The 21004-nt window shown below is 38.0% G+C and overlaps 2 protein-coding genes across 7 annotated transcripts in view; one reads left to right on the top strand and one right to left on the bottom strand.

Moving 5' to 3' along the window:
- Positions 1-705, bottom strand: part of STN1 (STN1 subunit of CST complex) — a 47631-nt gene extending 46926 nt beyond the window's left edge. For 2 of the 4 annotated variants that reach the window (XM_032988607.2, XM_032988608.2), the window contains exon 1: positions 587-705. The gene's annotated coding sequence lies outside the window, so the exon portion shown is untranslated. The remainder of the gene's footprint in view (positions 1-586) is intronic. The other 2 variants (XM_032988603.2, XM_032988609.2) reach the window with 1 other exon arrangement.
- A 133-nt stretch (positions 706-838) lies between these two features.
- SLK (STE20 like kinase) overlaps positions 839-21004 on the top strand; it is a 49582-nt gene continuing 29416 nt past the window's right edge. For all 3 annotated transcript variants that reach the window (XM_032988789.2, XM_032988790.2, XM_032988788.2), the window contains exon 1: positions 839-1695. In XM_032988789.2, coding sequence (XP_032844680.2) covers positions 1546-1695 — 150 coding nt within the window. In that variant the 5' untranslated portion in view covers positions 839-1545. The remainder of the gene's footprint in view (positions 1696-21004) is intronic.

Genomic DNA, 21004 nt, shown 5'->3' with positions numbered 1-21004 from the left:
ACCAACATCTTCCTCAAAGAGCCACTCCCAAGCTCAAACCCTCCAAGGAGGCACCACTGCCATCACAACACTCCTGGCTGACAAAGAAGGCCTCATAGCCCCTTCAGCTCTCGCGATCAGACCTGGGAAGCAACGTGGAGGGAGGAGAGAGCCTACTGAAAAGAGGAACTCGAGGCACCCAGCCAGCCCGGAAAGGGAGCTGTTCCTCTACCTAGGAAACATCATCCTCTGCCACAGGGCTGGGGAGAACCTTCCCTACACGGGGCAGCTGAGAAAAACGAAGAAAGACGGAAGCTATCCTTCAAGATAAGTAACTTAGCAGAGGATAAAGGACCCCTTTTCCCCACAGCTTCTCCCGTAACGGCTACCAGAGAATGAAAGCGAGAAGGCCTCCCTCTACCCCCAGCTGCGCGTACACAGCCTACCCCCCAGAGAGAAACAGGAGAAAAGGACGAGGAGTGGCGCAGACCAAACGTGTGGCCTCCCAGGCCCGGCGGGAGGGGAAGAGAGAGGGGAGGGTCAGACAGTGAGAGGGAAGGAAAACCCCATCCCATCGCCCCCACCTTGGGGCCAGACACCGACTTACCCGCCGGCGGCCTCCACGCCCTCCTATTGGCTCGCGCCACCGCGTCACGTGGGAAAAGGAAAGTCTTGGACGCAGACGGCCCGTCGGGGGGGATGCGCATGCGCCGAGGGAGGTGGTGGCGGCGGCGCGCGTGCGCGGGCGGGCGGCCGCCCGGGCGCAGCGGCGGTTCTGGGAGCGCGGGGAGAGGGGCGGGGCCGCGGCGGCGCGCGCACGCGCCGGTGGCGGGTGGAGGAGGAGGAGGTGCGGCCCCCGCCCCCCCCCCCCCCCCCCGGCCCGCCCCGCAGGAAACGGTGCCGCCCGGGCCGCGCTCTGAGCTGGGGCGCGGGAGCGAGCGAGAGGGGAGAGCGAGAGGGGAGCGTCATCTTCCTCCGGTTCTGCCGCCCAGGGACGGTCCGCGGGGCCCCGGCGCTGCGAGGGCACCGGGCGGGAGTCAGGAGCGGGGCAGTCCCCCTCCCTACCTCTCCCCCCACCCCCGTCCTCCGAAGCGGGAGCGCCCTCCGCGGGGCCAACGCTCCCCCCTGCCCGGTGCGCGGCCGCTGCCCGTTTCCAGCGGGAGCCGTGGTCCGTTCGCCGCCCGCCTTCTCCTCAGGCGCCGTCCTCCGCCCCGCCCGCCGCCCGTCCCGAGGAGCGAGCCCGGCACTTGTTGCTGACGCGATGGTCACCGGCCCGGCCGAGTAGCCGAGCCCGTCGCGGGAGGGGAGCGCTGCGGCCGGCATCGAGGGCCCGTCTCCTTCGAGGGGCTCCGGGGGCGGCTCTCGGGGTGTTGTTTCCCCTCGGCGCCCGGCGGTGACGGCTCCCCGGGCGGCGTGAGGACTTCCCTCGGCCCTCGTGGGGATCGCGCCCGGCAGGACCGCCCGGCCCGGATGGTCACGGCGGGCTGAGGGGGCACCGCCAGCCGCCGCCCGCCCCCTCCCTCCGCCTGGTTGCCTGGAGGCTGGTCCCCGTCGGCAGGAGGAAAGATGTCCTTCTTCAACTTTCGTAAAATCTTCAAGCTGGGCGGTGAGAAGAAGAAGAAACAATACGAACACGTCAAGAGGGATCTGAACCCTGAGGAGTTCTGGGAAATTATCGGAGAGCTGGGGGATGGTGCTTTCGGTAAAGTGTTCAAGGTAAGGGCGAGTGGGCGACTCGGACAGGGCAGGTAGTATTGCTCGTAGCTAAAGAAGCGTGACTTGGGGTGTTGCTTCCGAGTTCAGCGGTGTCTAAAGGCTGCCTGGCTTTAAGCTCCGTCACCTGGGGGTACCTGTTGTAGGCATCACGTTTGCGGAGAGCTTGTTCCGGCAGGTGAGCGCCGCGCCCCGCGCTGCGTCCCGGGGCCCCGCCGGGTGCGGGGCGGAGAGCAGAGCCTGCCTTCCACCGCCTCTGTCCGCAGAGGCTCATGAAACTAAAGATAGAAAAGACCTATTAGGTCATTGTCCCGCCTTCTGCTCCACCCTGCCCGTTGCTGAATCTCTCGCTTCTGTATTTTGTTTCTTTTTCGACTCGTGTACAGCATGGCTTCTAACCTTACAAAGACTGTGTTTTCTTAGGTGTGAAGCTCTTTTTTTCTTTCTTTTTTTTTTTTTTTTTTTTTTTTTAAAAGTTTGTACGGAAGGAAGCCCGTGAACAGTAGAATTGACTTGTTTGCCTTATGCGTAGTTTGTAGGGCCAAGCTCCCGTCACTTTTAATGGGAATTCTCCTATCTTGTTCCACGTGGAATTGAATTAAATAGTTGTATTATCTTGGCTTTCTTGACGTGGCAGAATTCCTGGCTTGGATCTTCTAACTTCTCTTACTTGTTTGATCTTTAAATCTTAAGTATACTCATACAAGTAGTGTTTTTAAGGATGCTTATCTAGAATTTATCAAGCAAAGTAGAGTACAATGGCCTAGATATAACGCTGCTAGTGTTTGACAAGACTGTAGCTTTCAGGCAAATTTTGAGCTACTTTTTCTAAAAGGGCATTAATGCTTCCCGTTTGGTTTAGGGACAGTGTGGAAAAAACATGGAGGATAAGTGTGAGAGAATTGGGGAACTGACATGAGTTGAGACTCTGGAGCAGGTTCTTGAGACTAGAAATAACATAGAGAAATAATAACATTTACAGTGTTTCTGAGAGCTAATATGGTCAAGAAATATTTTTATTTTCAGTGCTTCATTTGAAAGTTTTTATGAAATCCGAGTACTTACGAAACCTGCGCTATTTCTGGTAAAAATTACTTTAGTTTTTATTGTACTGTGGTGTTACCTGTCTGTAAATTTGAGTTAAAGTGCCACAGTTAGTTAAGAATGCTAGGTCGTTTTTTTTCACCCTGGGAATTTATGTCAGTGTTCTATTTTAAGAGCATCTAGTTTATTTCGATGTTGGTGTAATATATAGTCTAGATGGTGGTTCTCATGTCAGTGTGGAAGATGAGAGGTTTTTTTATTAAAACGACTGGGTAGTATGTCTGAGGTTGCTGTATCATAAAGCTTGGTGACTATAAAAATATAACGTTGTCTCTAATGGCATTTACAGAGTGTTAAAGTTCTTTAAACTTCATAGTGGAGTTTTGATTCCCTTTTCATGAATACAGTGCTCTGTCCCATAGAGATGAATGGGGAAGCCTCAGAGATGCAATATTAAATGTGTTCTCCTCCCCCACATGCATTTCCCCTCCCATCCTCAAACCTCTTCTTACTTCATGTTTATCTGTAGGCATATTTGTATTAGCAGTGGTCTGTAGAGGAAGGTCTCTGAGTGAGGTAACTAGTAAATGTTGCATTTCAATATACTTTGTGTACAATGGGAGAGTTTTTTCCAGTTGGATGTCATTTTTCACCTTGAGATTTATTTCTGAATGTGAAATGACAGAGTGTAATCTGTTGAAATTGAATTTTTCAATATTAAACTATTTTAAAAATTGTAGTCAGAATTATACATGTAGTTACATTAGTAAACTTGAATGTAGCACCTGTAAAAATTAACAGCTACTACTATTCATGGGAGAAATAACTATTAAAAAAAAAATTCTCCTACTTCATGTATTCAGCAGCATTCATTTTGTTTCCATCTGGTTTGAGCAGTATTATGCACAGGTACTAACTGTACTTGTGTTCCTGCATCTGAGCATGCTTGGCAAGAAACTGTTTCGAAACTAAGGGTGTGTTAGGGTGTCCTTTCTTGGATATACACCTCAAATGGGAAACTGGAAGAATAGCCATTCAATACCTTCTCAAATTTTGGAATCAAAACTATAAGCTAGGACAAAACTGTTGATGCTTGAACACTTTGTCTTTAAGTAATGTAAATGTGTGTTTGAGTTTGTTTTTGGTTTTGTTTTGTTTTTTTTAACAAAAAAAGCCCAACACCAGTCAGTTACAGTCGCCAAAACTACATTTGCTTTTGTTTAAGATCTAGGAGTCAGTGTGTGACAGGGTTTTGGCAGATACATGATCAAATGGAATTGCCAAATAAATAAGGCTTTGTATACTCTGGACTTATAATAAAAACAGGTTGTATTGGTTACATGCTATGGTATCCTGTAGATAAGTATTTGGTTTAGCTGTGTAACTCATCTTCTGGACAAAGTATCAAATACCTAAATAAAAACTCAAAAACAACTCTTAAGTGATTCTGAAAGTGCTATGAAGCCTAGATGATTAAATTATTTACATTAAAAATGTCATGTTTAGTGATAACTAGTTTTGTATACAGAGGTGTTAAAGGTATTGAAAACCTGTGATTCATTCCCCTTGTTCCTCTATCAAGTACAGGAGTCTTGCTTATTTTTTTAATAATTAGTAGAGCTGATTTCCTTTGAAACTGTTCTAGTTTTCTTAAGCTTTCTCAGCTCTGAGCATACATTTGTATTCACTAACTTCTAAGTAATGCTTAGTGTTTAAATATTCCATTTCAAAGTGTTTCAACTGTTGATGCAAGCCTCTGTCACCAGAGGAGCTATGTAACTGCAGACTACTGATGGCAGAGGTTCATGGTTGTACAGGACTTCTCATTCTAGCCCTTTTCAGAGTCTTCAAAGAGGCCACTTGTAGGCTGTTTCCTTTTCTTTTTGCTCTTGGCTAGTGAATAATGGTGTAGTTTTCTGTCCTTTTTCAATTTATAGACCTTTGCAGTACTTCAGTATCAGGTGATGGCCCTTGTAAAGTGAATTTTGAGGTTGCTGATGATAGACTTTTTTCCAATCTCTTAATTGCCTTTCATGGATTATTTAGAATTACTGAATGGACTGCCAGCGTTCTGACAGCTGCTGAAGAAGCATAATATTAGCATTGTAGGCTGATTTCAACTTTGAAATTTGGCAGTTAGATCACAAACAATTTTATTTTTTTTTTTTTAACAAGACTTGTGTGCCTGGAGCGTAGTTTATAGGGCCAAGATCATGTCACTTTTAATGGGCATTCTCCTATCTAGTTCCATGTGGAATAAAATTAAATAGTTGTGTTATCTTGGCTTTCTTTACGTTGCAGAATTCCCCTGTTGGATTTGTGAACTTTTTTTTTAAAAAAAGTAGAGAAAACCCAAAAGTTGCAGTTTGAAACTGCTCTTGATTTGATCAGCTTAATCCCTGGAAAAATTTTAGGCTAATCTTAGTGTTGAAGTTAATTGTAGTCAGTTTGCTTTAGAAATTAGGTACATTATTGTATCATGTTACTTTATTGAGTGTTTTATTGCCCTATTGTATCAAATATCAGTTCAGTGCACATAGTAGACATTACTTTAAGCTAAATCAGTATAAGCAAGTGTTAAAGACTTTCATCGGCTTTAAGCTACTTTTTAAATTCCCAGAAGTTCATGTTCAGATGGTGTGAAAACAGACCTTTAAAATACGTAATATGTTCTGTGATTCTTTCTTGCTAAAGTTCCTGATTGAGAATCTCTGTCATATAGGTGCACATAACTAATTTAAATGCAGGTATCTTCCTAAGTTAACCTTTTGAATGAAATAAAGTACTGGGATTGTATTTCAGTAAAATTTGCCAGCCTTTTTTGGTATTAAGAACATTGTACACTAATATAAGAATACTTATATTGCAGGAAGGCATTTCCTAGTGTTTAGTTGGTGTTATCTCAGAGCCCTTCACTAGAGGATACTCCTCCAAGAAATTCATGGTCTTTTGGCCATCTTTATGATAATTATCAATACCATCTGTACAAATATACTGATTTTAAGTCTTCTGTGGGATCAGTTTCTATAGTGGTAGAATATATATGGAGGTATACTATATAGGATGTGTATATATGGTATGTGAATAGAGAGAGAATGTATAGTGTATATATATTTTAATAGAAATTACCAAATTATTATTAGAGAATCCTTTGTACTTGTCTGGTTTTGAATTGCATTCATGCACCTTAATTTGAATTGGAATATTCTTCCCATTTATATTATCCCATTTATTACCCTGAATCTAAGATTTTGGAATCATTGTATATACAAGATTTTCATAGGAATTTGGAAAATCAAATATTTGTATTTCATTTAAAGTTACCAAGAGAAGTTTTTCAACTCCGAGCAATTAACTGATGCTTGGTTAAAAAGCCTATTCTGCTTTCTCTTTAGGTTCAGAGAATAAATGTTTTGGAAGCTGATAGCCACAATCATGAACAGCATTACTCAAATGCAATATCTTCTGAAAATCACAACTACTTTAAGTATTCATATATACTTACATTTACAACAGTGGCAAATCCAAACTCATCTCAGGCTAATGATAGTGGACTTCTGATAGCAGTGTTCATTCAAGTCCAGTAAACAATGATGCTGCTTCATTTAAATTAAGCTTTTGTTTCTGTACTTAAAACCGTCTTACCTGTAATGTACCTGTGTGACTTACAGGAAAGCTTGTGTTTTCCTTAATGTCTTCTACAACTGGTAAAAAACAAATAGAATTTTTAAATAGTGATTTAATCAGACTGGACCAATTCTATCATATAATGATAGTGCAGCCTTAACTTGTTCCGATTGTAAAATACGGGCTGACAATTGGTGACTGCTTAGAGGTACTTTTTGCTTACCACTAGCATCATAACTTATCTTCTAATTCTTGAAAATACTTTAATTAGTCTGACTTGAAAACAAAATCAGGGCAGAGCAAAGAGAATTTATACTTTTTAGTTTCTGTGGCCTTACAGCACACTGTTCTAAATAATTCCTGCAGTTGGATATTTTAACTTGAAGTTATGTTAATGATAATTATGTATCATACAACTTGCTAGGGTGGATATCTTTTACATCTGTAACTTAACACTGGTAGGAATAGGTTTTGAGCACTTATTATCTAAGCTGAAGCACTGATTGGCTGGCTAAGCCTAGACCTGGAAAGAAAAAGCAGGTGAAAATGTCCTAAATTGAATTTTAATACATGAAAATGAATCTGTGCAGAGCTTTTGGCAATTTTTATTAAAATTGTTTGCTATACTAAGTATATTTTGTTCTAATCTATTTTCATTCATAATTGACTGTATAAGTTGACCTCTGTTTAAACTGGAGCAGTAAAATAGTGCAGTTCTCCTCAGGAGATCTGAATTAATAATATGCACTTAAATGCCATGTTGCTTTGTTTAGCCATAGAGGCATTAGTAGATAGAGAAGACAGATGATTTATTCTCAGGAGACTAACGTATATGATGGCAATGCTTAGTTTTAAATATTTAGTCTAAGTAAAATAGAACTAAAACTTTATCTAAAGCTTGCTAAGAACAGTACTTTCTGTAAGAGCAGCCTGAGTATTTTAGGGCTGCTGTGCACGGTCTAGATAAAAAAGAGATGTGACAGGTTCACAGAAGACAAACGATTTTAGTCTTGCTGATCAGCTTGGTGAGTTGATCTATAATGTTATCTTTATTTTTACACTATGGCAGTTTTAGCATGTTGAAGATACCAGATAAGGGGAAGGCAGTATCACTGTTTTAAACTCTGGGAAATGTGTCAAGGAGAAAGATTTACAGAGCTCTTTACACCTATTGTCACTCAGTAACTAAGTTTTCTGAGGAAATGGGTAGTGCACGAAAGTAATCTGTAGATTGTAAACTGAGATAATTTTTTTGTTTTAAATGGCCATTTACAGAAGTTAGTGTATCCTTTCCATTTTGTCTGTAGCAAGGAAATATTCTAAAATAGAAGTATAGCACGTTTTGTGTCTTTTCGGACATCTTTAAGTCACATGGCTTAAAATCAGCATCACAAAACTTATGAGTAATGTATTGTTTGTGTTGCATTCAGCTAAAACTGCAGACAAGTTTGTGGAGGGTAAATATAGAATGCTCATGATCACTTCTTGGTAAGGCAGCTGTCTTTTCCAAGGTGTGAGCACAGTTATATAAACTGTTTAAAACTAAGTAAATAGGAAATCATTACTTGATTTTATTTATCTATGTTTATAAAAGTTCCTATTTTTTTTTTATGTCATGTGATATTTCCTATTTCTTAGCTAATGATTTGTGTAAGTGCTTGCTTGGATTGTTGGTTTCTTGTCTGGAGAATAAAACCTTGGATTTCAGATGTATTTTGGATTTCAGGAGTAAACTAAATGTGACTGTTTAATGTTGTCAAGTAGACTGCAGAATTAATCTTTAAATTGTAGTAATTTGGTGAAATAATTCTTCATATCTAAATTAAATATAATCTATTTAAATAATTCTGATACAAGAGCTAAAAAAAAGTTGTGGTACTGTTTTTTGGGGGGTTTTTAACGAGTTTTGTAGACGAATTGGTTAAAACTTTTGAGCTTAATCTTTGTCAGGGAAGTAGTCCTCCAGTAATACAGGTCTTCAAGTAGTAATGCACTCTATTTTTGCAGAGCAGTAGTTCACAAGTTTCTTTTGGTGGTGTTTTGACCACCCATAAACAATACTGAAGAAATAATTTGTTGGGTTTATATTTGCAAATGCCATGATCCCTAGTTTGGGATTAGTTTTTTTTTTAATTGAATGGAGTTATGAATGGGCCTTGCATATTTCATGGGCCATGACCCACCTTTTGAGAATCTCGTAAAATTATAAACATCATTCTCCTTCAATGACAGTTGTGTTTGTGTAAAAGAGGCAACGTTAATTAAACTCTCTGGTTTAAGATCTTAAATGCATTCCTTGAGACCTTGGTGCCTGAAGTGTTGTTTAGGTATACTTTTTTGGTCTTTGCTTCTTCCTGCTCCCCTAATAACCCTTAATTATATTAAGATTATACACGGAATTGACAAATTCATATTGTATCACTTCTTTTGCCTATTGTCTTCCTTTACAGTAGCTGCCACATTACTGAAATAAAATGCTTGTGCTATCTTTTCATTTGATAGTGTTTGGATTGTTCCAGTTTTCAGTGTTTAGTGATGGAAAAGCCATGAAATTTGCAGTTAGAAAACAAAGCAGACTGAATTAATAGCACAGAGTAAAATAAATTAATGTTTTATAATTTTTCCCCAAACCCATGTAAAATATATATTGTAACTCCCTCTAATTCATTTTTATTGGCTTTATAGCATGCTTACAGTATGGAATGCTTGAAAGAAATTTTAACTGTCAAATGTCATGTGGAAACACATTTTTTTTTTCCACTCAGAAGTGGGAAAGAATCTTTACAGAGAAGGGAGACTTAGTACTTGCAGAATATGTTTGAAGGATGTCAGACAATAAAAATCATGTAAGTATTCAATAACAGCTAGTAGGCTACCTCAAACCACTCTGCAGTGGCATTCATGCTTCAACAGAAAATTAAGGCTTCACTTTTCTGTTGAATATGCTCTACATTCAGGATACAAACCAACTGAAGTACATCCGGCCGAAGATTTACCTAGAGCAGAAAAATCACACTAAAATAGTAATGGAAGATTCTTTGTATATTTGATGCACCTACTTAAACGATCACATTTTTTTTGGGGAGGACATACTGTTTCTTAAAGCAGTTCTAAATGTATGTAAAAGCAAGTTACAATATTACAGTTTTTTCTTGTTTATTTTTACTCTTCTGGATTAAGACTGGTTTGCAGTATTCTATAGGACTGCATGTGTTTATATAGAGAAGATAATGTAAACCATCTAGGCATGAATGCTGATTTGGAAGAAAAGACAAAGACACACTTTTTCCCATTTAAGTAGCCATTTTTATATTTCTATTAAGTAGCCATTTTCTATTTAGTTAATTACCTATAGCCTAGAGCAAGAAATTGCTCAAGCATAGGTTCATGCTTGAGCCAAGTTCCACCCAAAATCTTGCTTTAAGAAGGTTCTGTTTACCTGGAGCATGCTATTCTTCGGTATTTTTCTATGGAGAAGAATATGAAGGAGTGAAAATGTAAGATCATACTACAATAGCCAAATCAATTTATTGATTAGCATTTAAAACTTGCTAATTTTATCCTTACTATAAAAGACTAAGCGACTGTTACCTTAAGGTGTCAGTCTTAAAAATTAATCTGTTGGTGGTTGTTTCAGAAAATCTGAAACTGAAGGAGGCCATGACAAATAAAGGTAATTTATAATGTTCAGAAAGAACTTTTCTAAAGTTATATTAATGTAGTTATTCAAAATTAGTTGGTGAGCAGAGAGTGTAAGGGGAACCATACAGTCTGCTGGAGTTTTTGCAGGAACCATCACCCTAGTGCTGAAGTTGTGCCTACATTAAAATTGTTTTATTTAGCATGAGGATTGACCATTGCTTTCATACTAAGGCGGGATTGTTTTTTAATCCAGCCAGCTTGATAATGAATTGGAGAAGACTCTCCCTTTACTTTCTTCTCATTGAATAACATTTTAGATCTGTCTGAGACTATTGTTCAAGGGGGACTTTAAGGAACTGGGTTTTGTCTCTAGAAATGTTTAGTCATAACCATGATTCAGAAAAGTGTTCTGAGGGAAGTTATTGTAACTTTGTTAACAATACAGTAATAACTTGGCACGACCTTTTGCACTGAAATTTATTTTTTCTTTATCTTGTAGGTAATGTTTCTCCTGACAGATTTATGCTGTAAAACCAAAGCTTTTCTCTAGCATGTGCCTAGATCTCTCATTATAGAAGATGACTTTTCACTTGTATTTCTAAGCAGTACTTTACCAGGAAAAGAGTTAATACTTTGTAATCAGAAGGCAGTAAAACCATAATGGAGAAAAGTCAATTGAGTGCTTCAGCAAGAATTACCATGTTGCAGTAAACCCTCATCTCCTTCAGAACCTCTGTCTCAAATCAAGCTTTATTCAACTCATATGCTGTCTTTTTTTATTTTGTAAAGTTCAGTCATGTTCCTGCCCCACCTTCAGCTTTTCCTGTTTGAATTGAAGAGGCCCAACCTTTTTAGTCCACTTTTTACAGACAACTGCTTGACCCTTTAATGATTTAATTGTCCTCCTCTCATTCTCTTACTTGCTCAACTTCTGTGAATGCCACAAGTCTTTCAGTTCACCATTCAGGGAAACTGTTGTTTCTTAGTGCTGTACAATCATGGTCAGAACCATACGTCTGTGCAACTACATTACACTGTGATAAGTGTGAACAGTGGTCATCACTAGGAAATGTGGTCAGAAGAGTCTGAACAGGAATTATTTCCAAAATGAATTTGAACCATTCTGCTAACATGGAGAAATGGGTACTCTTAGAGTTAAGCCAAGCTTGTTTTTACTCTTTCACCACTTCCAACTAGTTTTTACTACTAGTGGATACGCGCTGAGTTTATAAGTAACTTGAAAGAAGGAAGCACTGTCTATTATTTTTAACGTCTCTGGGGTGGGAAGTCTGAAAGCTTAAGGATCACCAGATAAACACGGATACTGTCAAGTGTTTCCTACTGATTGGCAGCGATAGCTGGAGTACCTGAAAATACCTCCTTTGCTTTTGGCTGTAGCAAGAACTTCAAGCTGTCTCTTAGTAGCAAGCTTAGATGTTCTGGTCAGTTTAATAACCCTAGAAGTTGTTTGTTAATTTAGTGTGTTATGCTTAAAAACAAACAAAAAACCATGTACCTCCCCTAGCATTTAGAAGTGAAATATAACAATGAGCTAGTGTACAGACTTGTTAACTCTCCTCTTTGTGATGTCTGTTTCAATATTTATGGATACTGTTGGAAGTTCTTAGTCTTTAGTGGCCCAGCATGGGACCTCACCTTTGAGCTGGTGTAATATGAACAAGATTGTTTTGAATCTCTGAAAAATGCTAAAACCATACGGAACTGTCATACTAAGTGAAAGAGTCGATAACACATCTTCTCAACGTGGTGAATTTCAATAGCTTTAGTAAGTACAGAAGTGACTTTTGAATGATAAGTGGCTGGGTCTTTACCATGACTGTTTTCCACAACAGTTTCCGACAATGCAGGTCAATGCAGCCGGGGTTCTGGCAGGATATTCCCATTCCCACCTCCATCCTTGTGACAGGTCTGGTGCTTGCCAGCCTCATGATTATCTGATTCAAGGAACTAAGCCACCCAAAAGCTGATTGTACAAGTAATCTTCTTGGCTCCCCAGAGCAGCTCACGGGAGGGCCAGATACGTGACAGTGCTGATGTAAGGGCAAATTGACAGGACAATGTCAGCATTGGCTTAAATAGCTATAAAAGGGAAGCATCAAGGTGGCATATTGCTATTCTGAAGCTAAGGTATGTCAGATGAATACTTTTTGTCAGGACAAAAGGAAAAATAGACATACTTCTGTTGTATAAATCATCTGCTGTTAACAAGAGTAGTGATAAAAAGGCAGTTTTGCTAAATGCCGTTTTTGATACTATCAGGTGGTAGTTCTGTGCCTTTGCATCACTGACATCCATGCTAGAAGAATTTTGTTATGTAAACTGATCTTTAACTGGAAATTTACCGAAAGCATATGTTCCCAGTTTTGTTTCAGGTGGTGATTCTTTACTTTAGTTACACTACATAGCTGCTAGAAAAGAACAAAAATTTTGTAAGACTTCTTATTTGGCACCAAATTTACCTGTATGAGGAAAGTACAGAAACTGAATTGGTTTTCAGAGGGAGTGAAGTGTTTTGAAGCAAGAAATGGATTAGATAATTTTCCAAAAGGAATGGAATACAACATTCCCTCTCACTGTACAAATACACAACAAAAGATAGCCCTCTTCTTCAGAAAGCCTTCAGCCTAATAAAAGATTACAAAAAAAAAATAAAGAGAGAAAAGGAGGAGTAGGAGAAAGGGGGATGTCTTGTCAAAGAGAACACTGCTTTGTCACTAACAGCCATGCTGGTGTGTCCTCATTGCTGTCGCTTCTTGGGGACATGGGCAAAATAAAAGTTTCATAATTCCATTAAAAGTAACATTGCCACACTATTAAGAGGCAAGAACAGTACTTCCTCTTGAACATCTTGTGTGTTTAACTGTTTGCGGTGTTTAACATTATCGTGATACACAGCAGTTCTGTCGGAGGAAGAACATTGTTCCTACATTGCATGAAAGTCTTGTACTGTTAGAAACTCACAAGTTCATTAGTTGCAAAAATGTAAAACAGCTGTTTTCCTTTTGCATATTTTGTGCATCAAGTTCTGCAGACAGTTGAAGTATTTTATCTTGATTTGTTTATCTTCATATGGTTTTAATAATTTTATCAAATAATGCAATTATTCCTGTGGCCATCTGTATTGATCACTAGCATATTAGGTAAATTCTGAAATAATTACACTAACAGTAAAATGGCAAACAGCAAGTTCAGAACTTGAAAAAGATTATCATCAGCAACGTGTTTCTAAATTAAAATTTCTTTTGAAATCAACTGATAAATAATAGAATTGGTATTCATAGAGTTTCTCAGAGTAGTCAGTTTTCTTAAACATCTAGTTGTTTAAATTCACCAGTTTAAAAAAACCCAACAAACCAAACAGTTAATGTGAAACTCAACATCAGAAGCAACATGTTCCACTACTGTGCTGAATATGAATGAAGTTTACTTCCAGAACCCAAGATGCTAGTTCTGTGGCACTTGAATAGCCAATTTTCAAGGAATACCAAATGTTTATTCAGATGGCTTTCTCATCTCTTGAGATGTCATACTTGCAGAACAAAGATGGCTAGGTCGTCATAGACTGTATGTGAGGAAACCTTTCTAACTTACATGTCTGAACATTTCACTTTGTTTTCACGAGATGCTATATAGCTTTAGGGTTATTACTTCAGGCTCACAAGAAAACTACTGTCAAGTTGCACAAGCATTAAATAGCATATATCATCATAGTGAATTTTGTAATTAATAAAGTTCATTGTAGAACTGACTTGAAAGTAACTTTATTTACAATAAAGAAAGCTGAAAGACACTGGCCTAACTGTATGGATTTCGGTTTTTTGTTGTTGCTATCTTTGCAGTTGGTTTCTGTTAGATCGTTTTAAAGATATGTATATAAGGACACAATAACTTTCCTCTAGAATTCTAAATTTCCAGTTCTTTCTGAAACAGTAATACCATAAAAAGAACATGAATTGGTTTCTCTAACAATTTTACTTAAAAACCAGGCATGATGTACAGCTTTTTATGAAAGTTGTCAAAAGCTACTCTACTTCCCTTTTTGCTACTTCAGAAATAGGGGAAGTTTCATCTTAACAGACTAGAGCATGCTTGGAGCAAACAGAATATATGCTTTGATAGTTTTGCAAGAGCTGTTGCCAGTCTTAATGTGGTGTTGATGTAGTCACGTTTCATTTCGCAGTGTTACAACTGTGTCTTTTTGTAAAATACAGAACCATAAACTGCCTACGTAGTTTATATTTTTTTTCCCTTAAAATACATGAAGTATACTTTATTTATTGTTCATTTTAGCAGGACAAAGAATGAAATGGGGTGATAATGCTTCATCTTACTTAATTTAATCTTTCCCCTCTGGCTATGTAGCTGAGCTCATTGCAAGTCGTGAATATGGCTCACATTGCAGTATCAAATTATACAGAACCTTTTCCCAAACTGCCCATATTTTTGAGCTGTTATGATGTATACACTTTAAATGACAGCTAAGTTGCATCTGTTATATCCCATCATTTTCTACGACAAATACATAAAATAAATTGTCTTCAAGGCATTTCAAGACCTGTACTTTCTCCTATGTGAAATGCAGAACTTTTAATAATAATCATTACTTTTTTGACAGCAAGTTTTTTTAACTTAATGGCTGTGACATGTTTCATTTCTGTGACTATCTAGTTTCCCTAGTAATGTGCCAGAAGGTCTTTGTTGAAGGGTTCTTAAAGTCCAAAGCCATTTTTATTAAAAAAAAAAAAAAAAGTATTCTAGATTGATATGTGTACATCTGAGAATCCACACTATGTAGTCTGTAAAGTGCTAGTAAACAAAATGACTTAGTGGTACATGAAGCCAAAATGCTCTGTGGAATATCTGTTTGCAGAAAGCTACAGAGTTTGCTTTTACAACTCCAAATGTCTCCCTGGGAAAAGATGTTAGCAGGAGTAACACTGGCTCTCTGAGCTCAAGTGAACTAAAGCATTGTTACAGATGTTAAATGACTAGAAGCAAGACTATAGCAGAATCCTCCCAGGTAAAGGAGTCGGAGGTTTCTTAAATCCTGTGTTCAAACAAATCATAAAATTATCAAGAGCAAATAAATTCTCAACTCACAACCTGGCAGCATGGTAACTTGCTAAAAAAACAACAGTCTGGAGGCAGCTTCAACTCCAGTTTGTTGGTTGTCTTAAAAGTCATTCTAGTAAACAGCTAGAATGAGCAATTGTTGTTTGCTTAAAAAGTATTTCTTGATATCTTTGTTTCTTGGAAACATTATTAATTTATGTTGTCTGGAATAAAGGTGTGCTTAGTGGAATAAAGACAATTTAAAGATCTACTGACTAAAATTAACTTGTAAATTAGTAAGCATTATGGTGTTTTTTTTTTCTGATGATACAAGACTTAATAACTGTAGGATATCTGTAATCCAAGATGAAGATACACTGGGCTTCTGTCTTTCCTGGAAAATTGTCAGGTAGTTTGGGACTGACATTGTCTGGTGCTGGATAAAATGGAGAAAACCCCGCCGGCAACTGTTAGTGTCCTCTGCAGATGAGAGATACTGGCAATGCAGCTTAGCACTGCAGGGATAAATCTTAATTTGTCACACCTCCCCCTTCTCAAGTTTCGGAGTTGATTGTAATGCAGAATTGTGTATTTTAATGTTGCTTTTGCAAGTAGTAGCTACAATTATGATAACTGAATTTACGAAAAAAAATACCAGGTCTTTACACTTACACCTCTGATACCACTTAATACTTCAGTTACAAATATTTTCCCATTATTGTCAGCTGGTTTCCCCTGTTGCTTTTATGTGAGCTATCACACAACAAGAGAAGGGAAAATAAAAATGTGTTATTAAAAACAGCATAGCACATTTTGGAGATTTTCTTGCCAATGTTTAGCGTTTTTTTTTTTTTTTTTCTTATTTTTGCTCCATTTTTTAAACAGATTTGTTTAAATAAGAATGTTGCTGAAATCTGATATAATCTCCTCTGTTAAGTTTCTTCTAGAGGACTGTTTCAGTTATTTCACACATATTTGCCAGTCCAGCCCTAGTACTTTTCAAATATGCATATAAATATTCCTTCTGATTTCAGTGACACAGTGCATGAATCAGGATGGGAACTCTGCTTAGCTAGTATACAAAATACCACAGAATTAATGAAATACATAAAGGGAATCATAAGGTTAAACATGAAAATTATATTCCATACCACTCCCAAAAATAACTTGTGGAATCCTCAGAAAGCAACTGTGGAGGAAGCAGAAGAACCACAATAAGTACGAAGTACAAGGAGAGTGAAGTTGTCATGGAAACTGCTCCAAAACTAGTGCAGCCACAAGGCAGCACCAGACCACAGTATCATAAAGATGTGCTTCAGCAGTCTGGGTTGAACCCTGGGCCCTACTTTGTTAGTAATAGTACTTGCTTGTAGGAAATAGAGGCCCTTTTATCTACACTTCCATTTCAGTATTTTTCTCCCTGGCGTTAAACATTAAGTAGAAGAAACACTCTAGTAGGTAGTTATGATACATTGTGCAGGCAGCGAAAATTTTTGGCTGATCAGCTGTAGTTTAAGGGTGTAACATCTTCTTTGGCAGATACTGTCCTTTCATGATCTTTTGAATAGTTCTTTTGTATCAGTCATTTCAACAAGTTTTAACGTGTATAACTGAAGTTAGCTGTTTTTTAATTCCTTGGACCAACCATACCTATAATTAAACAAAAACTGAAATTCTTTATAGTTGTTTGTTTATTTGTTTTTTATTGCTACTACCTATTCAAACACTGTGCGGTGAAGACTGGTGCTAAATAACACAGCTTCTTTGAAATGTCTGGCTTATCTTAATTTCCAGAAATCTGTGGAGGTCGCTATCGCCTTCGTTGGCCTAACTTGTGATTTATTGTGAAAATTGGTTTAATGTTGCAGCGTGTGCTGGGCTCTAAGAGATCAAGGACTTTCCAGCTCCCTGTGTCCTGCCCGTGCAGAGATGCACAAGAAGCTGGGAAGGAGCAGGGCAAGAGCACCAGACCCAAACTGGCCAGTGAAATATTTCACAGCCTGTAACATCATGCTCAGTATATAAAGGAGGGGCAGCTGGGAAGGAGGGGTTTCTCTCTTGCTTCTGGGATTGTGGTTTTGAGATCTTGGTATTTTGGAATTGCTAGCTGGGAGTGGGCTGGGTATCAGTCAGTGGGTGGCGAGCAAGCGCGTTGTGCATTACCTGTTTGTACTTTCTATTACTGTTGTTGTTTTATTTTATTTCAATTATTAAACTGTTTTTAGCTCAACCTACTAGTCCTCCTTTACCCCCACAAATTCCTTCCTCCCACCCGTCAGCTGTGTGGTGGTTGGCTGCTGGCCGAGTTTAAACCATGACACAGAGGTAGCTATTTGCTCTTGCATTCAAACCGGTATTGTTAATTACATTTCTCAACATTTGATGTTAGGATTAATGCTTTTTCATCTGATTAATTAAAATAGATCTATTTTTTTCTAAAATTCACTAATAAAGAACACCTTTCCATGTTTTGAAAAGAAGTTTGCACACTTTATACTGGTCAGTCATGCAGGGTGTTTTATTAGTTTCAAAATGCACAGGACAATGTTAAATATGGTATAGTAAATTTATGCAAAACAAACCCAGGACAGTAGTTTTTCCAGTGGGCCACACTGCTACTTACAGTTTTATTTGATCAGGATGTTAAAATATGACATTATAACAATTTTTTTCCTTGGTTCATATGTTTAAGAAAGCTTGAGATACACTGCTTTCTGATAGCTCAGAGAAACAACTCTTGCTTTTGTGTTGTACAAGGACAGTTTTTCAGTACTGATTATTCAGACATCATCAGAAAGCATATAGGGAGCTAGATCTGACAAACCCAGGTTTATACAAAAGTGTAGCTTTTTACATGCAAAAACATCTTGCTGAATAGAGATGTATTTTTCACTTTTTGGCAACCTTGATGATCTGTGATTATGACTGCAGTTTTGTTGAGAAGAATGAGTCAGAAAGGAAAAGCTTCTTAATTGATTTGTTTTGCTGCCTGCAAAGCATGCAGTGGTTATATAACATCTCAAAGGAGATCAGGCATCAGGAAGAAAGGTGATGAACTATTTTTTTATCTCGTGTCTCAGTTTTGTTTCTGGTTGACTGCACAATAGATGAAGGACGTGCTTAACTTTTTTCAGATGTAAACACTGTTTAATTTTTAGATGTCTACATGCTGCATCGCAGGAGAGGAGCTGCACAGTTGGGAAGGAAATATTTGCTGGCGATAGGAAACTGAAACAGCTCCTCACAACCAAGGCTGAAACTTCATATTGGTCATCTAAAGATGAAAGACTATGAGTTATCTCTGAGCTGTAATCCTATTACTCTGTAACGGTGGCTCTGCTCTCCCTGCTGTTCATGGCTGGGAATATGCAACTGCTTGGCTGAGTGCCCAGACAGTAAACCTGCCTTTTAATATTCTGCTATCAGTCTCTTCACAAAGCTTCTGGCTCTGGAACTTATACAGTATCATATAACCAAATATAAAAATCCAGGATTGATAGGGAGGAGTCACTAATTTCACATACTCGTAGATCCTAGTTTTATGTAGCATGGTTATTCTTGTACTGATATGTTTCCAAATTTTTAAAATTTTTGTCCCTTAGAGATCATTGCCATTTTAGTGTGAGGGATTTAGGTTCAGAGAGAGCATAATTTGCAAGTTCTAATTTACAAAATCACATTTATTCTATGCAAATCTGCAATCTATCTCTCTAAAAGTACTTAATTTTAGAATTAGGAGAATAAGAGTATTTTTCTGTGTGTTTTCCGCTAATAAGACTGTGCCATCCATTGCAAAAACCATGCTGTAATGTAGTGTTTGCTATTCCCTTGTTCGTATCTTCTCTGTAAATTAATATTTGCTGCAGTAACCTTAAATATGTAATCCAAACAGAAGTTTTGGTGAAAGGATTACAATATGTATGTATTGTTGCATATAATAGTTAATAATATCTATGTCATATTGCATTAGTCAGGTCTTGGGGGAATGAGTTACTCCAATTCAGTTTTCAGTCACTGTGTATGAATCTTTTTGAAAAGATCGAATTTTGTTAATGCAAAGAAAGAAAACCTTTCTCCCACTTTCCTCCATGTCTCCACATAAAGCAGGATTGAACGATAACCACTGAAGATGACGGCTTAGTACAGGCCTGAAGTTTAAATCACCTGTCAGGGAAGCAGAAACAAATGTATTTAAGCAGAGCATTTGGAATAACTTGAAGGGTAGTTGAGCGCCAAAATATAGGAAGAAACTGCTGTGATACAGGACATGAAAGGGCAGAACCTCTGAGTAACATGAATGGTTACTTGACTTGCAAGGTCCATGTACCCAAATGCAAAATGAGTATATGCAAATCAAGACTGCATCTACACAAAAAATTTTGTTCCTCCTCTGACCTTTGGAGAATGTTATGTGGCAGTAGAAAGACTTCAGCCAAAGTCTAGAAAAAACAAACATGCCCACACAAAGCTGTAAATGTTTTTTGTTCCTCTTAATCCAGAGGGTTTTTTTTTTCCCCATACAGTACAGTGCTACATAAATCTTATGCATGAACAGTAAAATCCTTTCCTACGCAGTTCAAACAAGCTTATTTCTTATGTACTTCTTATAGCAAGTCATATAAATGGCAGTTTATTATAGAGTGCATTGTGGGGTGGAGATGAATAATGTATTATTCAAAAAGAACTATCAAAATCACATTTAAAATATATAAAGAATTATTTTTTTAAGGTGTAATGATGTATACTTAAAATGTCTTACCACTCCTAGGAAATAGCCAGTGGAAATATGCTAATTCTAAGGCTTTTTTCTTTTAAGAACTGGAAAAAAAGTCTGGATCTAGACCTACAAAATTTTACTATCTCAAGTCAGAACAAAGGCGAACATTTGTTTTGTTTATAGTTGTTTAGATGCTCATAAAGATAATCATACTGTCTCTATAATCGCTTCTGGTTTTTAATGAGGTATTGTAATAGAGCTACTGCAAGGAGGAAATAAAGGAAACTTATTCAAAGCAGATTTGTAGTTACTTCAAGCAAAAGGATTTAAGAAAAATCAAAATACAAAGTACTCTGTCAATAGAAAAAAGCAATATATTCTATAAATGCAGCGAACTTCCTAGCATGTAATCATGCAAGCTACTTTACCACTGTCCCTCTCTCTCTCTGAGATGAAAATGAATCTGAAAACAATAACATCTGTTATTGTTACCTGATGTAGAAGGTTAAAATAATTTTGTTTAAACAAAATATTATTATCATTATACAGTTTACATGCACATTTGTCTAAAAATTAATTTCAGAAATTTTTTCTTAACTTTTTTTTTTAAGTATCCTTCTTGTAAGGTACAATGGAGAGTGTGTGGCCATGCATATTTCAAAGAAGTAAATTTACAATTAATATTTGAATTCTTTAGAAAGGTGCTCTAACAACCTTTCTTCTGCACATGTAAACGTACCAAGTCTAGTTCTGCTGTGGAGTTAGACACCTGTTTCACCTTTCATGTTTAACTTACAGTACAGCTCTAAAATAGGAAGGTTAGTCTTTCATTCTTGCTATAGAGCATCAAACCAAAACAAACAATGTTTGTGTTAAGCAGACCTTTTTGTGATTAGCATGTATGTTGGAGAACTACTCAGTAGTTTATTTTTGAAGAATATTATACAGATCCCTTATCTTTGTTAAAAATGGGAGGGCAAATACTGAGGTTCAGAAGATTGGTTGTTTTTTGTTTCGGTAAGAATATTGAGATAAAAATAAATGTTACATAAAACCTTTACCCTTAACATAAGGTGAAACAGCTAGGACTATGGTTGTGTGTTTTGCTGTTACTGCTGCTTTAGTGAATGTTATTGTAACCATTTATCTTTAAATCTTTTATTCTCTTTTGCCACATTGAGATAATTTTATGGCTGTGAAAGTAATAAT

The sequence above is a fragment of the Tyto alba genome, unplaced genomic scaffold, assembly GCF_018691265.1.
Source record: "Tyto alba isolate M040663 unplaced genomic scaffold, T.alba_DEE_v4.0 Super-Scaffold_1, whole genome shotgun sequence".
Taxonomy (NCBI): Eukaryota; Metazoa; Chordata; class Aves; order Strigiformes; family Tytonidae; genus Tyto; species Tyto alba.
The sequence above is the reverse complement of the archived record's forward strand: the minus strand, read 5'-3'. Positions and strand labels throughout refer to the sequence as shown.